The sequence below is a fragment of the Vombatus ursinus genome, unplaced genomic scaffold (assembly GCF_900497805.2).
Source record: "Vombatus ursinus unplaced genomic scaffold, bare-nosed wombat genome assembly UNPS02014786.1, whole genome shotgun sequence".
In the NCBI taxonomy this organism is placed as follows: Eukaryota; Metazoa; Chordata; class Mammalia; order Diprotodontia; family Vombatidae; genus Vombatus; species Vombatus ursinus.
In genome coordinates, this window is record NW_020954564.1 from 28,865,967 (window position 1) to 28,889,193 (window position 23,227).

At 35.3% G+C, this 23,227-nt stretch overlaps 1 protein-coding gene across 2 annotated transcripts in view; it reads left to right on the plus strand.

The window, feature by feature from the left end:
- The window catches only part of PHKB (phosphorylase kinase regulatory subunit beta), a 231,278-nt gene that overhangs the window by 164,630 nt on the left and 43,421 nt on the right, over positions 1 to 23,227 (plus strand). For both annotated transcript variants that reach the window (XM_027867903.1, XM_027867904.1), the window contains 6 exons: positions 11,561 to 11,616; positions 13,102 to 13,195; positions 17,636 to 17,719; positions 18,223 to 18,327; positions 19,213 to 19,295; positions 19,834 to 19,924. In XM_027867903.1, the coding sequence (XP_027723704.1) occupies positions 11,561 to 11,616; positions 13,102 to 13,195; positions 17,636 to 17,719; positions 18,223 to 18,327; positions 19,213 to 19,295; positions 19,834 to 19,924 (513 nt within the window). The remainder of the gene's footprint in view (positions 1 to 11,560; positions 11,617 to 13,101; positions 13,196 to 17,635; positions 17,720 to 18,222; positions 18,328 to 19,212; positions 19,296 to 19,833; positions 19,925 to 23,227) is intronic.

The following is a 23,227-nucleotide window of genomic DNA, read 5'->3' on the forward strand; positions in this document are numbered from 1 at the left end:
GTGTCAGGAGGAGAAAATGGAGAATGTATGAGATGTTGCAAATATAGTATTGATAACTGGTAGACAGATTTATGTACATAGGGGATGAGAATGAGGAGTTGAGGATGACAACTAAGTTGCCAGCCTGGGTGACTAGGAAGTTAGTGGTGAATCTATTCTGGAATTGACAAAAGATCGTTGAACGTATACACACAAATGAAGAATTTAGTGTAGAAGTACAACATACTTAAGAGGGGGAAAATAGAGATATAGAAAGTAACTAAGAACGAAGGAAATACTAGGAGTAGAATAACTGCCCCCAACAACAACTTCCTGATTTTGAAGGGAGAGTAAAAGGAAAAAGAAAAAAACTAGAATATAGAGGTAGAATAGATTTTTCTCTTGGACAAATTGTAGTATATGAACAAATTGTGGTACAGGAATGTAACAGGATATTATTTTGACATAAAAAGTGACAAAGGAGATAATTTCAGAGAATCCTGATAGTATGAACTGACACAAAATGAAATGAGCAGAACTAATAGAACAATTTATGAAAGGACAGCAAAAATGTAAAGGAAAAAGAACTTTGAAAGACTTGAGAACTCTGGTCAATGCAATGCAGAGTACATATGATGAAGCTTATTAGTCATCTCCTAACATAGGTAGGGGGCACAAGGCCAGTGGGTAGATTTGTTTGGCTCAAATGTGTGTATTTGTTACAGGTTTTTTTTTGTTTGTTTGTTTTTTAAGCAACAAGATGGGTAGACTTTATTGAATAGTGGTGATATCCATTTCAGATGTGGTGACAATGTGAGCAAATGCACATGAATTGGAAAGTAAGTAGCAGTGGGCAAATATTAATCCAGTTTGTCTGAACGTGAAGGTAGTAGTGTGAGAAAAGGTTGTCTAGGTAGGCTGTAGTCAGATTGTGGAGGGCCTTGAATGTTAGTGGAACCATTGAAGGACTTTTCATAGAGGAGTGACATGATCCAAGTATTAGGTTAGAAAGCTTACATAAGCAGCAATATGAAGGATAATTTGGACAGCGTATATACTGAATTCAGGAAGATGAGTTTGAAAGTTGTTATATCCAGAAGAGATGTCACAGAAGATAGTTTGCACATGCAGGACAGAGCTTTGAAAGAAAAAGATAAATGATATGAAGTACTTGCATGATGTTATAGAAACCATAAAAGTGAGAGGCTACTGATCATTTTAGGTCTTACGTGTGGAATAATGGATAGATAGAAGAAAGGAATGTGGGGTAGAGATAAAAAACATTCATATTATTTTTACCCCCTATATTTTATGATTTCCTATCATTTTCCTGATTCTGTCTAAAGTGATGTGGAAGTTCACAGGGCATTGTTTCACCTTTAGCTTTTCTGTGATTTTTTTTTTTAATTTTATCATTTCTACTTAGTGAATTAGACAAGACTTTTAGTATTGTTATTTCTTTTCATTAAAATACAGAAAAGGCCAGTAACAGCAGCATCTTTGAAAGGGGGTAAAAGTATTTTTACAAATAAATTCTTTACGGCAAACCATTTAATATTCCTTTCCAAGATAATTGCAATCATTGGAATAATTGCTATCAAAAATGTTCCCTGATTTATTCACTTTGGGGTCTACAACTAATATCTAGAAACACTTGTATTCATTTGTTTTCCTTTTAAATACAATGCTTCTGGGATCACAAATTCGATAAATAAATTAAAGTATATCAAAGTACCATGTTTCTGTCAACCTTACTCTGGAGTCCAGAATTTTTAGTTTTGTTACTGTACTTGGTATAATTATTCTTGAATTTTTTCTACTTATCTCTCATCTGCTAATTATTCATTTGCTTCACATTACTGCTTTGGCTTGGTTGTAAATGACAGAACAAGGTGCCAGAAAGTCCAGATCAATGCTAAGCCTCAGTTGAAACTGTTGTAGTTAGTAGCTCCAGCATCTGACTCATTGATATCATGACCACTGTATCTCACCTCTGGAATTGAGATGTGAAAAGCATCTGCCCAGTTTCTTTTGCTAATGAGATTTTACTAAAAAATGAGCATAATGAAAAATGTTAGATCTTGGCAGAATATACTGATGAAGTCTAATGAGCATAAATGAGTATTCCTGAAGACACTAAGACAAGTCGTTAAGTCCTTAAAGTGGGCTTTTCCCTTAGGATAAAACCATCACTATCTTCAGGGGTGACCTGTATGTGAAATTTATTTTCTTATATTTTAAGATTCTCTTGTTGATAGTTCAGTGCTGCATAATATATTGCTCTACCTTAACTGCAAAGAATTACATTGAAGAGCAAGCCACTTAGACCAGAATTTTCAAGTGTTAGGCTAAGAAGAAAAATTATGCGTTTTTCAGATTGTGTGGATGAACATGTAGATCTGGCTATATACATACACATGTAGAACTATTTAAAATAACAAGAAATTATTCTATTTAAAAGCATTTAGTTGCAAGTGTGGCCTTGTGTTTTTAATTTCTAAATATTTGGAACTTAATTCTCATAAAGAGGAAATTGACATCTGCTTATTTGTCAATGGCACCTTTAGTAGGGAAAGAACAGATTTCCTTTAAAACAAAACAAAAATTTAACCCTCCAAAGCTACCACACTTTCCTATTAGGGGAAATGCAGGTAAACCATATTATTCACTGTCAATAATTCTTAGGAACTCAGGTTGATTGCATCTGAAATTACTGGCAGCATTTATTGCATCATGGCATTGACAACACTATGTAACATACTAAAGGATTTTAATGCATGAGATTGACTAGTTTTAAGGGATAAATGATATATTAAGAAAATATTAAAGGGTGTTCGCATTAGGATTTCCTGTGTGCCATGTGAAAGCTGATATTATATTGTCTTATTTATAGGCCTTATCTGTAAAACTCTTAAACTTACCACTTTGACCTCATATGAGTAATTTAGAAACTAGATTCCAGACGAAAGCGTGAATGCTTTAGGTACTCTAGTTTTTTTAATATGCCCTGTGAGAAATTGCAATAGTGATGCAAGCAATACTCCAACTTATGAAAAGTTCTTTTGGGAAATATTCTTTTGAATCTCTTCTTCACTCTTGCCCACTCTTGCCAAATTTTCATATACATATATATATATATATATATATATATATATACACACACACACATACATATATATATATATGTATGTATGTATAAAGAGAGAGAGAGAGAGAAAGACCCCTACCATGTTAGCCCTGGTCAGCCACAAAGAAGTATCTTACTACAGTATTATTGAGGCCAAAAAGGAGACTAAGTGTTTGTATGCAAATAGGAGTTGTGAAAAGGGAAGTTGTGATTAGTGGGGGGTTCCGGGATCTAGGTGTTGGAAATGAAGCAATCCCAAGTGATAATGAGGTTCACAATGTGTGTCTCCTGGCTTGTGGCTGATGTGGAAATAAAAGTCTATAAAGCCAACCAGGAAGCCACCATACTCATTTGTAAGGCAGGTATTGCCTACAATTATTAGTTTTTACAATGATCATTTATACAACTTGCCATTTTAACAAAATGGGCTTTTTAATCCAGTATATGCAGTGGCCTCAGTAATAGGTGGAGATGTTATGTTAAAATGGAAACAGTTCTAACTAAAAAAGGCTTCTTTAGTTGAAAAACAAAACTGTTTGCCAGTTAGGACATGAGTAACTGTGTATTTTATCTTCGTTGAAATATCATCTGATCTGTAATAAAAGATGACATATATTTGGTTTTAAAATGTCTGTTATCATACAGAAGAATATGAATAGATGGCTATGTTATGATGTTACTTCTTTGGAATAAGTAAGTACCAAATATATTCAAAGAGAAATAAGTCTTTTATCTTCTTGATTTTTTTCTTTGAAGTCTTAATGAGACTATAAGTAGTTAAACTCTCTTCTAGTGCTTTTTTATGTACTATAATTCTAACAAAAGTTAAAGTGTAGGCTCTTTATCAAATGTAAAATAGAATTTACATCCTTAATGTATCATATTTGCTAGGTGTTTAAATAACCATTTTTCTTATATATTTACTTTAGTCTATCAAAATGACAATGACATTTTCATCATAGTTCTGTGAACCATCTACTTGCTGTATTTATTGCTGATATGTATACCTTGGTTTGTCTGATTTTCCATCATACATAAATTCATATAATCCATTGAATTTTATGGAGAACTGACTTCTGATATATGAGACTTCTGAAACATACTATAGGATATATAGTCATTATCTTAGAGTGATTCTATTTACATAACTTTCCGAGGGTCCCAAATACTATAATTTATTTTGATCTTGTTAGTGTGCTGTGTTAATTATGTAGTACTTTCTAATTCAATTCAGAAAACATTTAACAAGCAACTGTGTGTAAGGCCCTTGGGCAGATGTTGGGGGAGATATAATAATAGATAAGATATAGCTATCATGCTTACAATCTAGTTATGAGGATAAAAAGGGTATATAAATAACCATAACATAAAATATGATAAATGGGAATTCTTTAAAATAGTGTAAGATATATTTTATATTCATTCACTAATGTCATACTCTCATAGATCGTTACGGCATGTATGTGAACCTGGGTTCTCAAAATCTATGCCAAGTCCTACCAAGTAAGAAAGACTTTGAGTTCAGACCAGCAATCAGTTGTTTAGCTGTTGAGTGACAACTATCTTAGGTAAGATAGGAAAGATATAGCATCAGGCTGACTGCTGGTTGGTAAAATTTTTGGTCACAGTAATTCTTAAAGGTCATCTACCAAGACTTTGAAGAATTATGATATATGTCAGTACAGTAAATGACCACTCCAGCTAAACCATAAATCTTTTTATAATCAATCTATAGTTTTATGTTATACCTTTTAAGTTATGAAGAAACTTAGCAGATATTCAGTACTTTTAAGTTCAACACACAATAAAGTCATAACAGCATACTTGAAATAAACTTAGAATTAATTAGTCAATTGGATAGTTAATTCTGTTTTATAGGAACTATGTGTTGGGATAATGCTGTATTATATTCAAGAGAAAGACATGGAATGGGCTTATGCAGCTAAGATAGCAAATTAAAAGCTTCACCTTAACCATTTCTGGTAGGATCCTAAGAATGGCCTAGGATTTGATTGCTTTACTGAACTAAAAGCATTAAAAAGATTAGCCTGTGGAGAGTCGGTGTTCCTGAAGTTTGATGTAGTTTCCACCACCCAGCAAAGTGTGGAAGTGTCAGAGAGCTGCATCTTTTTTTTTTCTCAAAGTAAATTGTATTATTTTAATCTTATTGTAAGTAAATTTATTTTTATTGTGTTTTATGGCCCATGAGTGTTTCGTTATGTTTCAGTCCCTATCCTTAATCAGTGGACTGGTCTGGACTAGGTCTGGTACAAAATATTTTACATAGTTGGCAAGATTGGATTGCAGTAACTTTGTGGTTCATCATAAAGTATCTCCATACTTTCATATGGAGAGCATTCTCTATGGGAGAAGGCAGCTAATTAATTCAGTAAGATTAAGCCAATGAGTGATTTAAGGAGTTTTGGAGGGAGTATAAAAGTATTGCAAAACTTTTATTCCCTGGCTCTTATTAATGGTTTAAAAAAAATTAACTCACTGACGTAAGAGAAATAGAAGAAAATTGTTCTTTTAGCAATTAGAAACCAATATGAATACACTTTTGATTTTAAGGCTCATGCTTGAAGGCAGAGGGGTTGCTATGGACTTAGTAACAGCACAGTTGAAAAAGGCATTGCTTATGGGGGTAGAAACTGATAACTGCAGGTGTGAGGATGAGATCTGGGATCTGCAAGTAGTAAAAGGGACTCAGGCTTACCCTAATTCTGCTCCCCAGGGAGAGACTTCCTCCATGAGGTATACATGAGAGGGCAGGTTGGCTTTTACCACCAAGGAATCATTAGAACAATAGTTAGTGAGACTGTGCTCAAAAAATGAGGGCAAATTAAGAATTTCTCTTGAGCTACAGAATTTCGTCAGCTTGGTATGGTCACAGATTTACTTTTGTGATGCCAGCTAAATCAGATAGAGACCTTGCACGAGGAGTGACCATTATCCATTTTTAGATGGCTAAGATCAGCATGCCTGAACCCACAAAGATGAATTCTCTCTGCATCTGCTTCCCCATTATAGTTCAACCAGGGAAGTGAAATTTCACAAAGAGATGGCTTTGGTGGAATGACTGTATGCAGCTTCACCCATGGTCTACCACCTCCTATAATTAGCCTGTGTTAGAAGCAATTAAAGTCTGACTTCTGGCCAGAGCTCCACTTGAGTGGTATGAGGCTTTAAAAATGGGTTTCCCTTGCCTTGATTAGAGGCCTGAGTAAATTAACTAGTGAAATTTGAGTAGAAGATTGGGAAGTCTGGATTGTCTAGGCTGCCCACATAAATTGAACTGATATGAATGATATGAGAATGATATGAAGATATATTATGCCCATTGCTATGTTATATGGGTAGAGGGTAATGTTATACTCTTATGTAAGTATCTTCAGGTGTGGCAATTGGAAAAAAAAGGTGGAAATGAAGATATTTCATCACTATCTCATGTGAGGGTATTAGTATGAAACTCTATCTAGATATTCAAGATCAGGGCAATAAAGATCCTTCTATCCTGCCCAAACTTAAGTCATCCCCTAAAGCTCCAACCCTACATCTGGTTGTTTCAAGTCACCCAGGACTCTGTATCCAGACTTAAGGGAATCCTAAAGGAAAAAGGTGGCAAGAAGAGGGTGATTGACACTATCAAAAGCTATAAAGAGGTCAAGAAACATTATAGTATCAGCGAAGTTCATCACCAACACTACCACTACCAAAGTTCATACAAAATACATCCTTCTTGGAAAACAGGAAACTAGAAAAAAATGTACAGCTAATTTCTTTGATAAAGGCCTCATTTCTCAAATATATAGAGAACTGAGCCAAATTTATAAAAATAAGAGCTATTCCCCAATTGATAAATATTCAAAGGATATGAACAGGCAGTTTTCAGAAGAAGAAATCAAAGCTATTAATAGTCACATTGAAAAATGCTCTGAATCACTACTGATTAGAGAAATGCAAATTAAAACAACTCTGAGGTACAATTTCATACCTATTGGATTGGTTAACCTGACAGAAAAGGAAAATAACAAATGCTGGAGGGGATGTGGACAAATTGGGATACTAATGCATTGTTGATGTTGTTGTGAACTAGTCTAACCATTGTGGAAAACAATTTGGAACAATGCCCAAAAGGCTACAAAACTGTGCATACCCTTTCACCCAGCAATACCACTAATAGGTCTGCATCCCCAAAGAGATCAAAGAAAAAGGAAAAGGACCTATTTTTACAACAATATTTATAGCAGCCCTTTTTGTGGTGGCAAAGAATTGGAAATTGAGGGGATACCCACCAATTGGTGAATGGTTGAACAAGTTGTGGTATGTGATTGCGATGGAATATTACTTTACTATAAGAAATAATGAGGGGGATGGTTTCAGAAAACCTGGGAAGACTTATATGAACTTGTGCATAGTGAAATTAGCACTGTATACAGTAATAGCAATATTGTAAGGATGATCAACTGTGAAAGACTTAGCTACTTTAATCAAGACAATGATCCAAGAAAGTAGCACAGGACACATGATGAAAAATGCTGTGTACCTCTGGAAAGAGAACTGATAAATTCTGAATGCAGATTCAAGCATCCTTTTTTTTTTAACTTTATCTTTCCTTTTTTTAATCTTTGTTTTCTTTTACAACATGGCTAATATGGAAATATATATTGCAGGACACACAAGTATAATCAACATCAAATTGCTAGCCTTTGATGGTTACACTTTAAGAAGGCAAGGAGACCATCTTTGGAATTTGTTTGGTCCTGAGTATTCAAGGCATAAAAAGGTCAACTTATAGGGAATTGGTGTTTCTGAGATCTAGCAGAGTGCCCGTTGTCATGCAGGATGTCTTCCTGACTCAGCAATTGCTGCCTTGATAAGCATGGATGCAGAGGGGAAGAGTCTATTGTCAGTAGACTTATTTTATTTCATTTTGTGGTCCACAGATGTTGCATTATTTTCTAATCCCTATCCTGAATCATCGAGCTGGCCCAAGCTAGACTTGGCCCAGAACATCATTAAGAAAGTATTAATATCTTTTGTTTTTATATCACTTCATTTCCCAATATATTTCTCCCCTTCTTCTACCCAGAGATTCCATTTCAGTTTTAGTTTTTGTTCCTTTCATATTTACATTGCCAGTGTGTATATTGTTTCCTGGTTCTGCTTCTTTTATTTTGCTAGCTTATATGTCTTCTCATATCTCCCTTTATTCTTCATGATAAGATTTTTTTTTAAAGCACAGTAGAATAATCTATTGCATCCATGCACCACTATTTGTTTACCCATCCCCTAATCTATGGACAACTACTTTGTTTCCAATTCTTTGCTAACTTACAAAATGTTTTTATAAATATTTTAGTGTCTCTTGGTCCTTTCTTTCTCTCTCTGACCTCCTTGGCATATTGTATACCTATCAGTGGGATCTCTGTGTCAAAGAATATGGACATATTATTCACTTTCTTAGCATAAATCAATATTGTTTTTCAGAATGGTTAGACAATTACTGTTCTACCAATAGTTTATTAGTGTGCCTGTCTTTCCACAAAGCCTTTACCATTCCATATGGATGAATAAAAACCATTTATTAAGTACTTACTGTGCTCATTACTGGGAAAACAAATGGAAAAGCAAGACAGTTCCTGCTTTCAAGCAATTCACCTTCTGTTAGAAAGCAGCCCATCTAAGTAGCTTTAGCTGGATGTCAGATATAAAAGCACAGTGGTCCTTATGGCATAATGGCAAATCAGATTTCAATATATATTTTTATTAATTTCCACTGATAATACTGTATTTGCATCTGACATTAAACTGTTTAACAGTACCAAAGACTTTTTTGTCAAGAACTTTTTTTTATCTGGGTCTTTAGTAGCTGAAGCTGACAAGTTAGGGGTTGTATCAACTGCAAAAGCATTAGCCAATTCATATCTTGACTTAGATTGATAGATGGATGATAGATGCAATGACTAGGCTGAAAAAAGCATCAGTTTTTTGGAAAGCACTGATCTTCCCAGGATTCTTGTGCACGGGGTCATAGGATGTCTTCATTGTATGTGAATGGAGTTAGTAGGCCAGATGGTGACAGTGGTTTGACCCATCTGGCACATGATGCTTCCTCTCTCCGTACATCTTATTTCTTTACTAGGCTCTCTTGTCTGTTCTATCGTACTATTCCCCTGTTTGTTATCTTTGCTAATTTGCTGGATGTTAATTGAAATTTCAAAGTTGTTTTGATTTGTATTCTCTTATTATTAGTGATTTGGAGCAATATTTCATTTGGTTATTAAAAGCTTTGTAATTCTTTTGAGAACTGTTTGTTCATATTTTTTGAACATTTATCTGTTAGGGAATGAATTCTGGTCTTATATTTTTGTATTAGTATCTTGTTTTATTTTAGACTCTTATTAGATATGTTTGATACAAAGATATTTTTCCCAATTGAGAATTTTCCTTCTTATCCTAATTGTATTGATTTGATTCATGAAAAAAGCTTTTCAATGTTATCTATCTGAAGTAATCTCTTTTTATCTTTTGTCATCTTTTCTCCTGTGAAATGCACTTGATTTGGTTGTCTTCTAATTTTTTTTTATGGTCTGATCTTTAATATTCAACTTGTGAGTATATATATGTGTATGTGGGAAAGGAGGGAAGAGGAGAGAGAAAAAGAGAGAGAGAGAGTGAGCTTATAGTATGTGGTATAAGATGTTAATCTAAACCTAATTTCTGCCAAACTGCTTTACAGTTCTCCCAGCAATTATTGTCAAATAGAAAATTATTTCCCAAGCAATTTATGTTGTCTGGTTAATCAAAAACTGGGGAGTTGAGTTTACTTGTTTCTGGTTCATCCTTATATATTTTGTTTCACTGATCTGCTTATAAATATTTAGCCAGTATCAAGTAATGTTGATGATTATTTTTGTAGTATAATTTAAAATCTAAAGCTATGCTCTGTTCATTCCTACTTTTCATCATTATTTCCCTGAAAGTTTTAAAACTTTTATTTCTCCAAATGAATTATTTTGTTATTTTACCTAACTCCTTTAATTGTTTCCTTATATTTGATTTTGAGTACTAAGTCTATAAATTCATTTAAGTAGTATCAACATTTTATTATATTGGCATTGCCGAGCAGTGTATATGGAATGCCTCTCCAGTTATTTGCCATTTTTTATTTCTTTAAAGAATGACTTGTTGATGAACCTCTACAAGTCTTGAGTGTTCTTTGGCAGATTGATTAGCAGATAATTTATGTATTTTGTGGCAATTTTGAATTGAACTTAACTTTCTATTTTTTTTTACTGGATTTTGTTATTGTTATGTAGGAATGCTGTTAATTTTTCACAACCATTTTAAATAAAATCCATCATTTATGTGTTCAGTATCACCCCACATACACACACATACACAATAAATAAATACTGGTTATGGAAAAATTAGAATCCCAGGATTCCTGTTACACACCATTTAGCATGGCTCTGAGATTATAAGAGAAGTGAGATATAATCTTTTGTTCATGAGGATTCCCCCCAAATACTTTAATTTGCCTTAGAAAGAACAAGACAGGAGTAGCAGTAACCTAAAGATATTAGATGTGGACTACTTTACTGACCCACTTAAAGACAGTTAATGTTGTCCTTATTTCTTTGGAACTATGTCCAAAGGGCTATAAAACTATGTATACCCTTTGATACAGTCTATAACCCTAAGACACAAAAGGGGGAGGGTGGTTAAAGGACCTATTTGTACAGAAATATTTGTAGCAGCTCTTTTTTGTGGTGGCTAAAAATTAGAAATCAAAGGGGTGCCCATCAATTGGGGAATGACTAAACAAGCTATGGTATCTGATTATGATGGAATATATTATGCTATAAGAAATGAGGATGATTTCAAAAAACCTGGAAAGAATTGCATGAACTGATGCAAAGTAAGTAGAACTAGGAAGGTACAGCAATATTGTACAATTATACAACACAGTACCAGCAGTATGTGCAATGAAAAACTGTGAATGACTTAGCTATTCTCAGCAATACAATGATCTAAGACAATCCCAAAGGACCAATGATGAAGCATACTACCTGCTTCCAGGGAAAAAACTGATATTGTCTGAATATAGACTGAAGCATTTTTTTCTTTTCTTTTTATTCTTTTTTCAAATTAGAATTTTCTTGTATAAAATGAGTAATATGGAAATATTTTACATAATTGCACATGTAACCTATATCTGATTGCTTACCATCTCAGGGAAGAGAGAGGGGAAAGTGGGAGGGAAGGATAGAATTTGGAACTCAAAACTTTAAAAAAAACCCAAATGTTAAAAAAAAATTGTTTAACATGTAATTGGGGAAAAATAAAATATTATGCATTAAAAAAGAAAAAAAAACATTGCCCATATTTCTTGTTGCAGTTGCCTGTGACCAATTTTTAATATCTTTTCTCCCTTTTTATGTGTTATAGGGTCCATTAGAAAATGACTTGGTGGTTCATGTAGCCCTGGTAGCAGAAAGTCAACGGTATGTATTTCAAATAGGATGGGGGTTTTTTTCTTCAAAATAGTTTTTAAAATATACATTGTGATGAAAGGAAATGATTTCATAAACCCCTTAGCTGAAATTTGAAGAAATTTTATTTGGGAGGGGACATTAACTTAATATTAACTATAAGCATAAAATCTTACTTATTTTTCTGTCAAAGTACTAATATTCTCACTCTTTCTTCAGTATTTTTTGGGTCTCCTTTAGCAAGCTGTTGACTTGTTTTTCATGATTTTTTTGCATCACTCTCATTTCTCTTCCCAGTTTTTCCTCTACTTCTCTTACTTGCTTCTCAAAATCTTTTTTGAGTTCTTCTATATTTTTATTGGAGGCTTTGGATGTAGGAGCTTTGACTTTGTTGTCTTCTTCTGGTTGTATGTTTTGATCTTCTTTGTTGTATGTTTTGATCTTCTTCTTTTTGATCTTCTTTGGTCTATGGTCTGACTTTTTTTGTGTAGTTTGCTCATGTTCCCAGTCAATTAAGTTTTAAACTCTTTGTTAAGGTAGGGGTCTGCTTCCAGTGTGGAGAATGTGCTGTCCCAGGCTTCGGGGGTTTTGTACAGCTGTTTTCAGAGATATTTCTAAGGACCTGTAAATTTCTGTTCTTCCAAGATGGTATGATCAAGAGTGAGGTGCTTACTCCTTTCCTGGCCTGTGCTCTGGTCTATGAGTGACCACAAGTACTCTTTTCTGCCTTGAAACTGTGAGGAGGATTCCCTCTCCACTGCCACTACAAGCTCCACCAAGCCAGTGCTCCTCCTTGCCCCAGGATCACCACCTAGAACTGCGACCCAGATCCAAGCACAGGCAAAACAAGAGAATCCTGCCTCAGCACCAGCAAAGAGATCCCTGCATTTCCCTTCTGATCAGCCACTTGATTCCCCCTCAGTCTGTGGGTCAAGAGAGCTCTGGAAGCAGCCGCCGCCCTGGGGCCACACTGGGACTGGGGCTGGGACCAAACTTCTCTCTCACTGCAGTCACAGACCTTTCCTACTGACCTTCTAAATTGTGTTTGGCATTTGTGGGTTGAGAAGTCTGGAAACCACTACAGCTGCCTGTGATTCAGTCCCCTGAGTACTGCTCTAGAATTGCTGAGGCCTGGTCTTTGCCTGCACACCTACACTGAACTGCACTCCTCTCCCAGCCCAGTGCAATAGACCTTTCCAATCAACCATCTAGGTTGTCTTGGACAGGAAGTTTGTTTCACTCTGTCTTTTTGTGGGTTCTGCTGCTCTAGAATTTGTTTAGAGCCATTTTTTACAGGTATTTGGAGGGCTTTGGGGGAGAGCTCAAGCAAGTCACTGCTTTTACTCCGCCATCTTGGCTGCATCCCTCTGTTCTCATTCTTTCAAAGATATTTATCCAACCATACTTTGGCTTTAAAGCTCCTCCATCAAAGGTTAGTGCCTTTTACAAGCTTGGGATCCCTATACTAAAAATGTCCCAACTGTTCTTTTGTTCTAGCTTACAAGTTTTTCTCAACACATATGGTATCCAAACACAGACTCCACAGCAAGTTGAGCCCATTCAGATATGGCCTCAGCAGGAACTTGTGAAGGTAAGTCACTGTGTCACTCAACTTTCTCCTATGAGATTCTTAGATTTGATGAAAATAGGGTTTTTTTAGTTCTGAGATTTGTTATTTGGCCTTTTATCCTAATAAAATCACAATTTGCATGTAATGATTAATGCTGCATAACAACTGCTTTATATATGCCTAAATAATATTTGGTTTCATATTATTCAGTTGTGTAAAATGCCAGCGTCATCTCCATTATTCAAGTTGCTTATTATTATATAGAAGTGATCCTGACTCTAAATTCCCAACAAGGTAGGCCAGGGAAGGATAAGTTCTAACAGGTCTTCCCGAGCTGGACAGGTTTCTATTTTGGGTTTTACAATATGTTTTTTGTACAAGAACCAACCCAACTAATTTTGGAGAGCCTCATCATCAAGTTGACTGCAGAGTGATGAATTTTTCAGGTACAACCATTCACCTAGACCATCTGCTATGGCTTAGAGAGGTTGTGATCTGTATGTGCAGGGAAGATCCACAGTGGCAAAATCATGTATCCTTAAAGTATGTGGTATATTTAATCTTTTTCCATGACCAGAGTCTAAAATTTACATAGAAGTCTATCTTAACTAAATAGCAGGTTATCCTAAATCATAATAATCTCTATAATTGTCATTTACATAAAAATTTTCTATATTTTGAATCTCATTGAAGAAACTACTTCAGAAATAAAAAAAAAAATTAAGATGCTTATTGTCCCCTTCCCATAATTTGTACTTTAAAATAATTTCTTTTTTTGTTTTTTATTTAATATAAATTATATTGTTTTGAATGAGTACCATTTCATAATTTTAGGTAACACATGCCATAAATAGGTCTCTGATGCCATTAGGTACCAGTCTGTGAAGATTATAACCTTATCATCTTTATCATAGTCAAATTATTCTCTCAGGTTGTCAAAGACATTATGGTACCATGAAAGAATCACTGGCATGGGCACTGAGAGATCTGTCCTGTTCTTGTCCTGTCTCTGCAACTACCTAGCTTTTCGAACGTGACAAAATATTTAGCTTCAATTTTCTCATTGGAAAAATGGAGCTGGATAACAAGTGCTCAAATGACAGCTTGCTGTTTCCTCTCCCTGAGATTCAGTTTTCTCATCTTTAAAATGTGGCATTTGGCCCAGAGAAATCTACAAGATCCCTTCCAGTTCTAAATCTTCTGATCCTCTGTCATGGATGCATCTCTACGATTAGGATATTATTACAGCTGTGCCAAACTAGAAGTCATCTAATCAAATAAACTATTAAAAATCTTCTGAACCAACTTCATATTTCACCATCTTTTTAAATTTAAAGCAATCATAATTAGTAGTTGAGAAGAAATGTGGCATAGTGAATAGAGCTGATCTTAGCTTCAGAAATCCTGGGTTCAAGTTCTGTCTTTCTCACATCCTTGCTATATAACCCTGGGCCAGTCATTTAACTTCTCAGTGCCCCAAACTACCAAATGACAGAGAAGAGTGCCATTCTGAGCTAATGGAAGAGGTTCCTTTTTTTTTTTTAAGTGAGGCAGTCAGGGTTAAGTGACTTGCCCAAGGTCACACAGCTAGTACGCATCAAGTGCGGATTTGAACTCAGATCCTCCTGACTTCAGGGCTGGTGCTCTATCCACTGCGCCACCTAGCTGCCCCTATAAGAATCATTTTTTCCAATGTGATTTTTTTTTTTTAGGCAATTGGGGTTAAGTGACTTGCCCAGGGTCACACAGCTAGTAAGTTACAAGTGTTTGGTCTGAGGCCGGATTTGAACTCAAGTCCTCCTGACTTCAGGGTCAGTGCTCTATCCACTACACCACCTAGCTGCCCGGAAGAGGTTCTTACTGGGAGCTCTCTACACTTATGAAATCACTAGACTAGTTCCCCTGCCCCCTCAAAAAAATTACTGTTTAAGTACATAATTGGTATGTGAGAAAATTGAAGAGGCACACACGGGTAGTAAGGGGCAGAGCTATTATTGGAACTTCGTTCTCTGACTTCCAGCCCAGGGTTCTTACCGTCTTTCCCCTTTCTGCTCTGTCGTGCATGTTTAAAGAGTAAACATTATTCTTTCATTTTAAGTGTTGCCTCTATTTTTATGGCCTTTCAGTCTTTTACCTCAAGTTCTTAGGATGTATGTCTAGTGAGTTGTAGCATAAAGGCCAACCTTTTCAATTTCCCTAAGAGATCTTTTGGGACCTTTATTGCACATGGTGTCTCACAACGTGATGGAGGCGTTTTTTGCTTCCTGGCATTGGTATTATAGCAGGCTTCTGTAGTGCATATCTGTACTTCTGAGTCTTTTGGTCAATGTTATAACATTTTGTGTAGATAAGTACATGAAATTTTATAGTATGTACAGTCTAATCTGACATGTATGAAGACTTTCAAGACCACATATGACACATCACAAATATGTCTGGGATAACTCTAGAGGGTTCAAGTTCTTTGTCTTATAAAGAAGAAAACCTTAAAGGATGTCTAACTACATCACTGTGGCTTTTTCACTTGCAAAAAGGTACTAACTATGATTGCTTTTTGAGAAATAAATCTAAAGTAGTCTAGACAGATGCATTTTGTTTGAAAAAGGAATATAGCAAGTTGTACAAAATAGATTTGTAGTTTCATGTGCAATCTTTTTTTTTAGTTATGCTGTGTTATAGAAATGCTTGTTTTATTACATAAATTAAAAATAAAATAAATTTTTAAAATTTTTTAAAGGGAAGAAAAATGGAGGTTGGTCATGGGAAGAGGAGTGCCACCTAGCGTCTTCTTGTCTTTCACATTGAATCAGTTCTGTGTATTCAAAATGAGTTTTCCACTGCTTTCTTTTGCTTACATTTTACGCAACATTTTACAGTTAATGTTTGTTTCAAAAATAATTTCCCCTTTGGATGCTCTTCTGCTGTGTTGCAATGTTGAGTAGGATTTTGTTATTCAGGAAAATTATGTCTGATGCTTATTACTAAAAGTCACTTAATTTCCCTGGGCCTTAGTTTCCCCATGTGTACAGTGGGGGAAGTTTGACCAGCTATACTCTGAGCTCTCTCCATCCCTAGATTTATGATACTTTTCAAGTATCTGTTTGCTGGAGTGAAAGAGTTATAGAAGCTCAGACATGCCTCCTAAATTTTTTTACATCTGCAGTCAGTAAGCTAGGCTGGCACAGGTACATTTGAAGAACTGAGGACATGAATGGCATAAAACTATTTTAAAATAATGCAAAATGAAAACAAAAAAAAAACAAAAACAGTAGTTGGTTGATTGTGGTATGTTATACAACATCCATAGCAAGTTTATTAAAAAAAAAGAAATCAGGAATTAGGGGAAACACCTCAGCTAACAGCATGTAGTGGCAAACTAAAAGAACTCTTGGCAAAATAAACATTGCCTATTTGGCTTCAGAGCTGTAAGAGATCTTAAAAGTAATCCAGTACAACAAAAATGTATAAATGAGGAACTCAGGCTGAGAGAGGTAAAGTGATTTGGCAGTATCCCACAGTAGTAGGTGGCAAGGTCAGGATTTGAACACGGGTCCAATGACTCCAAATCTAGCCCTCTTTCCCCTCTATCATGCCAGTTCCCCTACTTCTGCTCCTTAGGATTTAGGAAGAGGAGAGAGCAAGGTTCTCCATAAGGTCATTGCTTACTGCAACACTTGCTAGAGCAGTAGTTCTGTTCATTTTTTCCTGTTTTTTCAAGCAGCCAACATAAAATGTTACAGAACACTTTGTGTTGGTTGGCTTTTTTTTTTCTGTCCAGACAACTTAAAAAACAAACAAATAAGCAAACCCATTGCTGGTTCAATTGACTACAGATCATTTGAGTAGGATCCTTGTATTGAGCTTGTTCATTGTGCCTTCTCTAACGTAAACGTTTCTGGTGGTGGGATTTTTGTTGTCATAGGAAGATTGTAGTGGATTTTTTTCCCTAATGATTTATTAATCGGGGTAAATGAATAGAATCCAGAATGTTAGAAAGTGAATCAGGAATTGGCTACCAACATATTTCAGAGATCTACTCTTCCTGAAAAGATATTTACATTTCTTGTAATTGGCTGGCTTATCCTTCCAGTGAGGGAGATTTTACAGTTTCTTTGTAACCTCTACTGGAGTTCAGAAGAAGCAATGGAATATGGGCAGAGGGAAAAGGTGGATTGAGGCTGGTCTCAGAGTTTTCTGTCCTTATTTCGAACTCTTTCTCTGGTTGGCTTATGAGCTTGGGTAAACCACTTCCAACCTTTAGGTTCTAAGTTTCCTTATCTGAAAAATAAGGAGTTTGGACTAAATTATCTCCTCTAATTCTAAAATCCTACCATTCTAATTCAAAAGTGTAAGTTAAGGATGGAAGAACAATTTGTTGGCCAAATCAACCCTTGTGATTCAGAACTAGAACTATTGGAAAGGTTTGTATCTGACTGTGTTCCATGTATTTGTGTCTTACAGGCTTATTTCCACCTGGGCATCAATGAAAAGTTAGGACTATCTGGAAGACCGGACAGGCCCATTGGCTGCCTTGGCACTTCAAAGGTCCTAAAAAAAATACTAAACAAAACCCATACTAACCCTTCTATAAAACATTGTTCACATTTCAGTATGAATATTTCTAAATGATTTTGACCTATCTTCCAACTATTCTCATGTTACTTTAAGTGATTGAACTAAAATTGTCTGAAGTCTTATTTTTTCCCAAGTAAATCTGTGTTTGTTTTATATTATATAATGGAAATTCTCTAGGAATAAAAAACACAGGACTAAAAATTATTTCTGGGCTTTTCTAGGCATCTAATTACAGAAATATTTACTTAAACACAGGCTTTTTGAGTAGTCTGGGAGATGGATCTACTTTAATTTTTTTAAAAAATAGACTGACAAAGTTAAGGCTTTATTAATGCAAGCTTTTCTATAGATTTTAAGCAGTCTACTGTTTTATATGTGTTTTGTTTTCATTTTCACCTTTTATAAGGAAGAACTTTAGGGTATTGTTTGTGTATCTTCATTTTTGTTAACATTTTTTTCCTATCTTTTTACAGATTTATCGAATCCTAGGCAAGACTGTGGTCTGTTACCCTATCATCTTTGACCTCAGTGATTTTTACATGTCTCAGGATGTGTTGTTGCTGATTGATGATATTAAGGTATATTTGAAACAAAAATTTTCTTCACATAGTATCACTGTGATCACTATTCACCTATATCATTATCATTATATCATTACAGAATATACTCCTCTGTGGACAGGACTAGGGCTAGGTATCTTCCAAAGTAGGGGTCCTAAGATAAAGAAGAAATGTATTTAACTCTGAAGTAATCAGAGAATCTCCTTTGAATTTGAGGCATCCAGTGGAATCATGTTAATGAATTTTTTTTGTAATTATTCCTAATTTTAGACTGAATAAGAATAAAATAATTCTTTGAGTCACATCAGTGGAATTTGAGGGGTTTTTTTTCTTTATGAGGTATGCGCAACTAAACCAGAATGGAATATTTGCAGTTAACTAGTGTTTTCTCCCCACCATTTCTATTTTTAGAGGAAAGAGTTAAAATACAAGATAACAAGCATATATCTGAAACTTGGTCCAGAAAGAAACTTCCAGTGTATTTCCTGTTGTAAGGACAGGTTCAACTCAATCTTCTACACCTTCTACATCTGCAGCCTCAATAATGAGTATAGAGAGAACTGATGTTTTGATTGAAAGCCTCCAAAACCCCTCAGAAGCTTCAGTCATCAAAGAAAGGTTCAGTTATGTTCACAGTATTTACTAAGGTAGAAAAATAGGCATTCATTTAGGAATTTTTGAGCAGATGAGATTGAAATCAAAATGGTTTTATGAATAGTTTAGGTTAACCCTTTTATTTAGTTAAGCACTCCATCCCCCAAGCATTCCCACTAATGAATGAGTCATGACTTATGGGCTTTTGTTGGGTATTTCCACAGCACTGCTGTAATTGATTGTTAGATATTTTGAATTTCTTTCAGCTATTGCACTCTTACATTTACTTGTCCTCTTATGTTTTGGTAGAATGCTTTGCAGTTTATTAAACAGTATTGGAAGATGCATGGCCGTCCACTATTCCTTGTTCTCATTCGGGAAGACAATATAAGGTATGGAGTTGAAAGAAAGGAAATGTATATTTCTGCTCTCCTTCCCCTGGATTGTCAAGTCTTTGAAGTCAGGCATCATGTCTCATATTTCTTTTTAATGCTCACAGTACTTCACAGACTATTTTATAAATAATAGTATTCCAATAAATACTTGGGAGATGTCTGGTTGATCACTGTGCCTATAGTCCTGACTCCATCTCTCTCTCTGTGGACGTTCTTCCTTGACAGTCAAATTCTGCTTCCTCCCCGAAACCTTGCTCTATGTATCTTTGGGAAATGATCTCCCACCTTGTTTTATGTTATTCTGTACTCATCTTATGTCCTTGTATTCTAATTTTTTGTCTTTATCTTTATATTTGTATATTTGTCTTTTTGCCACTCATAGAATGATTGGGGGCTACATATTCTTTATCACCATAGCTTTCCTAGTGTCTTTCACAATGCTTTGTGCACTTGAAGTGTTTATACATTTTTGTAAAGGAGATGAATAATATGTTTTATATTTTCTCTATTAATAAGTGCACTTTATTTATTTTAGAGGCAGTCGGTTCAACCCCATATTGGATATGCTGGCATCCTTTAAAAAAGGAATGGTTGGAGGAGTGAAGGTTCATGTTGATCGACTACAGGTATTTTTGGAAAATGGGAACGATGCATATTTTTAATCATATAATCTCTCATAATTTTTAATCATTTTCCTAAACATTTTTATTTCCTTTTTGGTGTCTATAAATGCCATCAATTGTTGGAATAGACTATCAGAAATGGAATTTCTGCTTCTCTGGCAAGGGTATTTTTTTCCCTTTGCCTTCCTTTCATACCTACTCATACCACCCAAACCTAGTTCCTTATCACCTCCTAATGCATTTCTCCACCTCTGAATTATGGAATGGTCATATGAATCTTCCATACCATGTTGTCAGGCAGGAAATCTGTATATATTCTAAGATTTGCACAATTATAAGATATTCGTAAGCCATACCAGGGGAAAAAACATACAACTTTTTGAAGTTGAAGATTAAACTTGATGACTTGTTCTCTATTTGTTCTTTGTACTTGATATTGTTCTAACATTCTTTACTACAATCTTTTGTTACAAAGTCAAACGTGTTCATGCTTCCTTTTTTAGCATAAGATAGAACTCTGCTGATCTCACAGCCTTTGATGTTAACCAATTTCACTGCAATATTGAATCTGAAAATAATTCCATTTCCTTTAAATATTTAATAATCCTCTCATATTTTGGAAGGTTTCCATTTCATTTGAGAGGACATGTGTAAATTACAAAGACAAGCAAAATCATTTTCTAGCAAGATAGGATCCTGTATCCTCATCATTTATTTGCCCTTCCTGCTTTTGGCTTTGCCTGATGTGGCATATCAGAGAACAACAGAATTTGAGAGCTGCAAAGAACCTTTGTTTTTCTTACTCTTGACCCGTATGTGAAATTGAGAAGTCTCTTTTTGAATAGCCGCATGATCACAGAGTCACAGGATGACAAAACTGAAAGGGCCCTTAGAGATAGCTTACAGCATTACAGAGTTTGAGAGCTAGAAGGAGGCTCAGTGTAATCCCCACTCTGTGGTCATTCGTCCAGCCTCTGCTTGAAGCCCCCCAAGGAGGAGGAACCCTCTGCTCCTCGAGACAACATGGCTTCCTGATGTCAAGGCTAATTTTACTTCTTTGCACCTTCCCCCCGTTGCTCCTGGTTCCACATGAAAACCTTTAAAATGCTTGAAGAAAACTGTCATCCCCTCCCCTCATCCTGCACTGAGTCTTCTTTTGTTCAGGGTCAACATGCTAATTCGTCCAGCCAGTCTACGGACAGAGAAAGAACTTGAGGCTCAAAGAAGGAAATAAGTTTGGCCAAGGTCATAAAAGTAGATAATAATAATAGTAAGTAACATTTATATAGTTCTATGTGCTAGGCACATTACCTTTTTTTACAGTTATCTCATTTGATCCTCACAACAACCCTAGAAGGTAGGCGCTATTATTATCAGCATTTTATAGATGAGGAAACTGAGGCAAACAAGGGTTAAGTGACTTGCTGAGTGTCACACAAATAGTAAATGCTTGAGGCCAGATTTGAACTCAGGCCCTCCTGATTTCCAGGCTCATCACTTTATTCACTGTGCCACCTAGCTGCCTATTAACAAGGCTGGGATGAGAATCCAGGTCTCTTGATTCCCAGTATGGTGTTTTTCCTATCATACCATGCTTTAGACTCATGTAATCATCTTTTTCATCAGCATAATTGATATGGCTTCCCATTCTCCCTTTAATTCCCACTTCAGTGTATGTAATTTTTTTCCATCTTTAGTTGTGCCCCAGGGGATTCTCTGAGAGGAAAGAGAAGTCAGCAATTTAATTTTTTTAAGTGACTTGTTTTTGATAAACTATTCAAGTAGTGTAATACTGTAGAGTAAATGAAAACAAAATTGGTGTTTTTACTTTTTGCCTATCTCTTTATCAGACTAAAGATGATGAATTTTTTTTAAGTCTTTTTCAGCTATGGGAATACAGTATTATATAGAATAAATTTACATGGATTGTGTGATTTCATTGCAATCAAAATCATGACAGTAAATACTGACGAAATTAATAACAAACTTAATATTTCTGATAGTTTCTACATGGGAATCTCCACAAAGAACCAAAACTATTTTTTTTTTCAGTCCTAGGTTTTAAAGACAAGTTGTAATAACTGGTAGTTACTTATCGAACTGAGACCAAATAGCTATTTTCTACATAAAATTAGACCATGAGAGCATTTAGGTCAAGAGCAAACAGCATTTAAAAATCAAAATGATCTTTCCTGTGTTCTTCTTGTAGTGACCTCTTTAAGAATTTTATGTAGGCATGGGATGTGAAATGTGAGCCTGTGTAAATGAGAGTTCTAATGATGGCCGCCTGGGGGTAAGGGGAGTGACCATGGTGTCCAAGAGGTGGAAAGGAGAGCAGATTTTGAAAGACTGTTAAAAGATGGACCTCTGAGCTAAAGATGTAGAATGCAGAACACATTTTTAGACATGGGCCATGTTTTGAATTGTTTGGTTTGACTCTTATAAGGGAGGAATTCTCTTTGAGGCATTAGTGAATTGGAGGGTGGTGATAAAGATAACAAAAAAAAAATAAAAGATCATCAAAAAACATTAAAGTACATAGAAGAAAACAAAAAAATCCAAAAGGGAGCACAAATAGGGCCACATATAATATATATATATACACATATACATATATACACATACTTTAAAAAAAAATCCAAAGTATATATAACACAAGTTAATCATTTCATACACACTCCTCCTTTTGGTTATTCTTGGATTACTGAAATATCAATGTTTGTTGATGATTGTTAAGTTTATAATAAAAAAGGAAATTAAAAGTATTTCTGTTCTAAAACATTTTCTAAATCATATGCAAGGTCACTATGCTAGTATTACTAGTTATTTTTCCTCTTGCCTGTCGTCATTATAATCAATGGGAAGTATTTTTCAAGCATCTACTTTGTACGTGACTCTATGGTGGATTTCCCAGGGTTTTAATTAGTATGAGAAAAGTGTAAGCAAACATACTGAGCCAGTTGGAGCAACACTTTCATGTACCTCATCCCTTCAATTCTGCCTGATTTATGACTCAAAGTCAAAAAGAAGAAAAAAGAGGAAACATTTTTTATAACCATTCTCTCACTTGACTGTTTTTTACTTCCTGCGTGGCCTTGGTCTAAGCCTTCTTTTCCTTTTGCAAAATGTTAGCCTAGATCAGGGGTGGGGAAGCTGCAGCCACAAGGCCTCGAGGCCACAGGTTCCCCACCCCTGGACTAGATGATCTCTAAAGTCCCTTCTGGTTCTAAATCCTGTGATCCTTTTGATTGAAGAGTAAACCGGTTATTTAAATAATAACCAGTGCCTTATTTGCTTATGCAATAC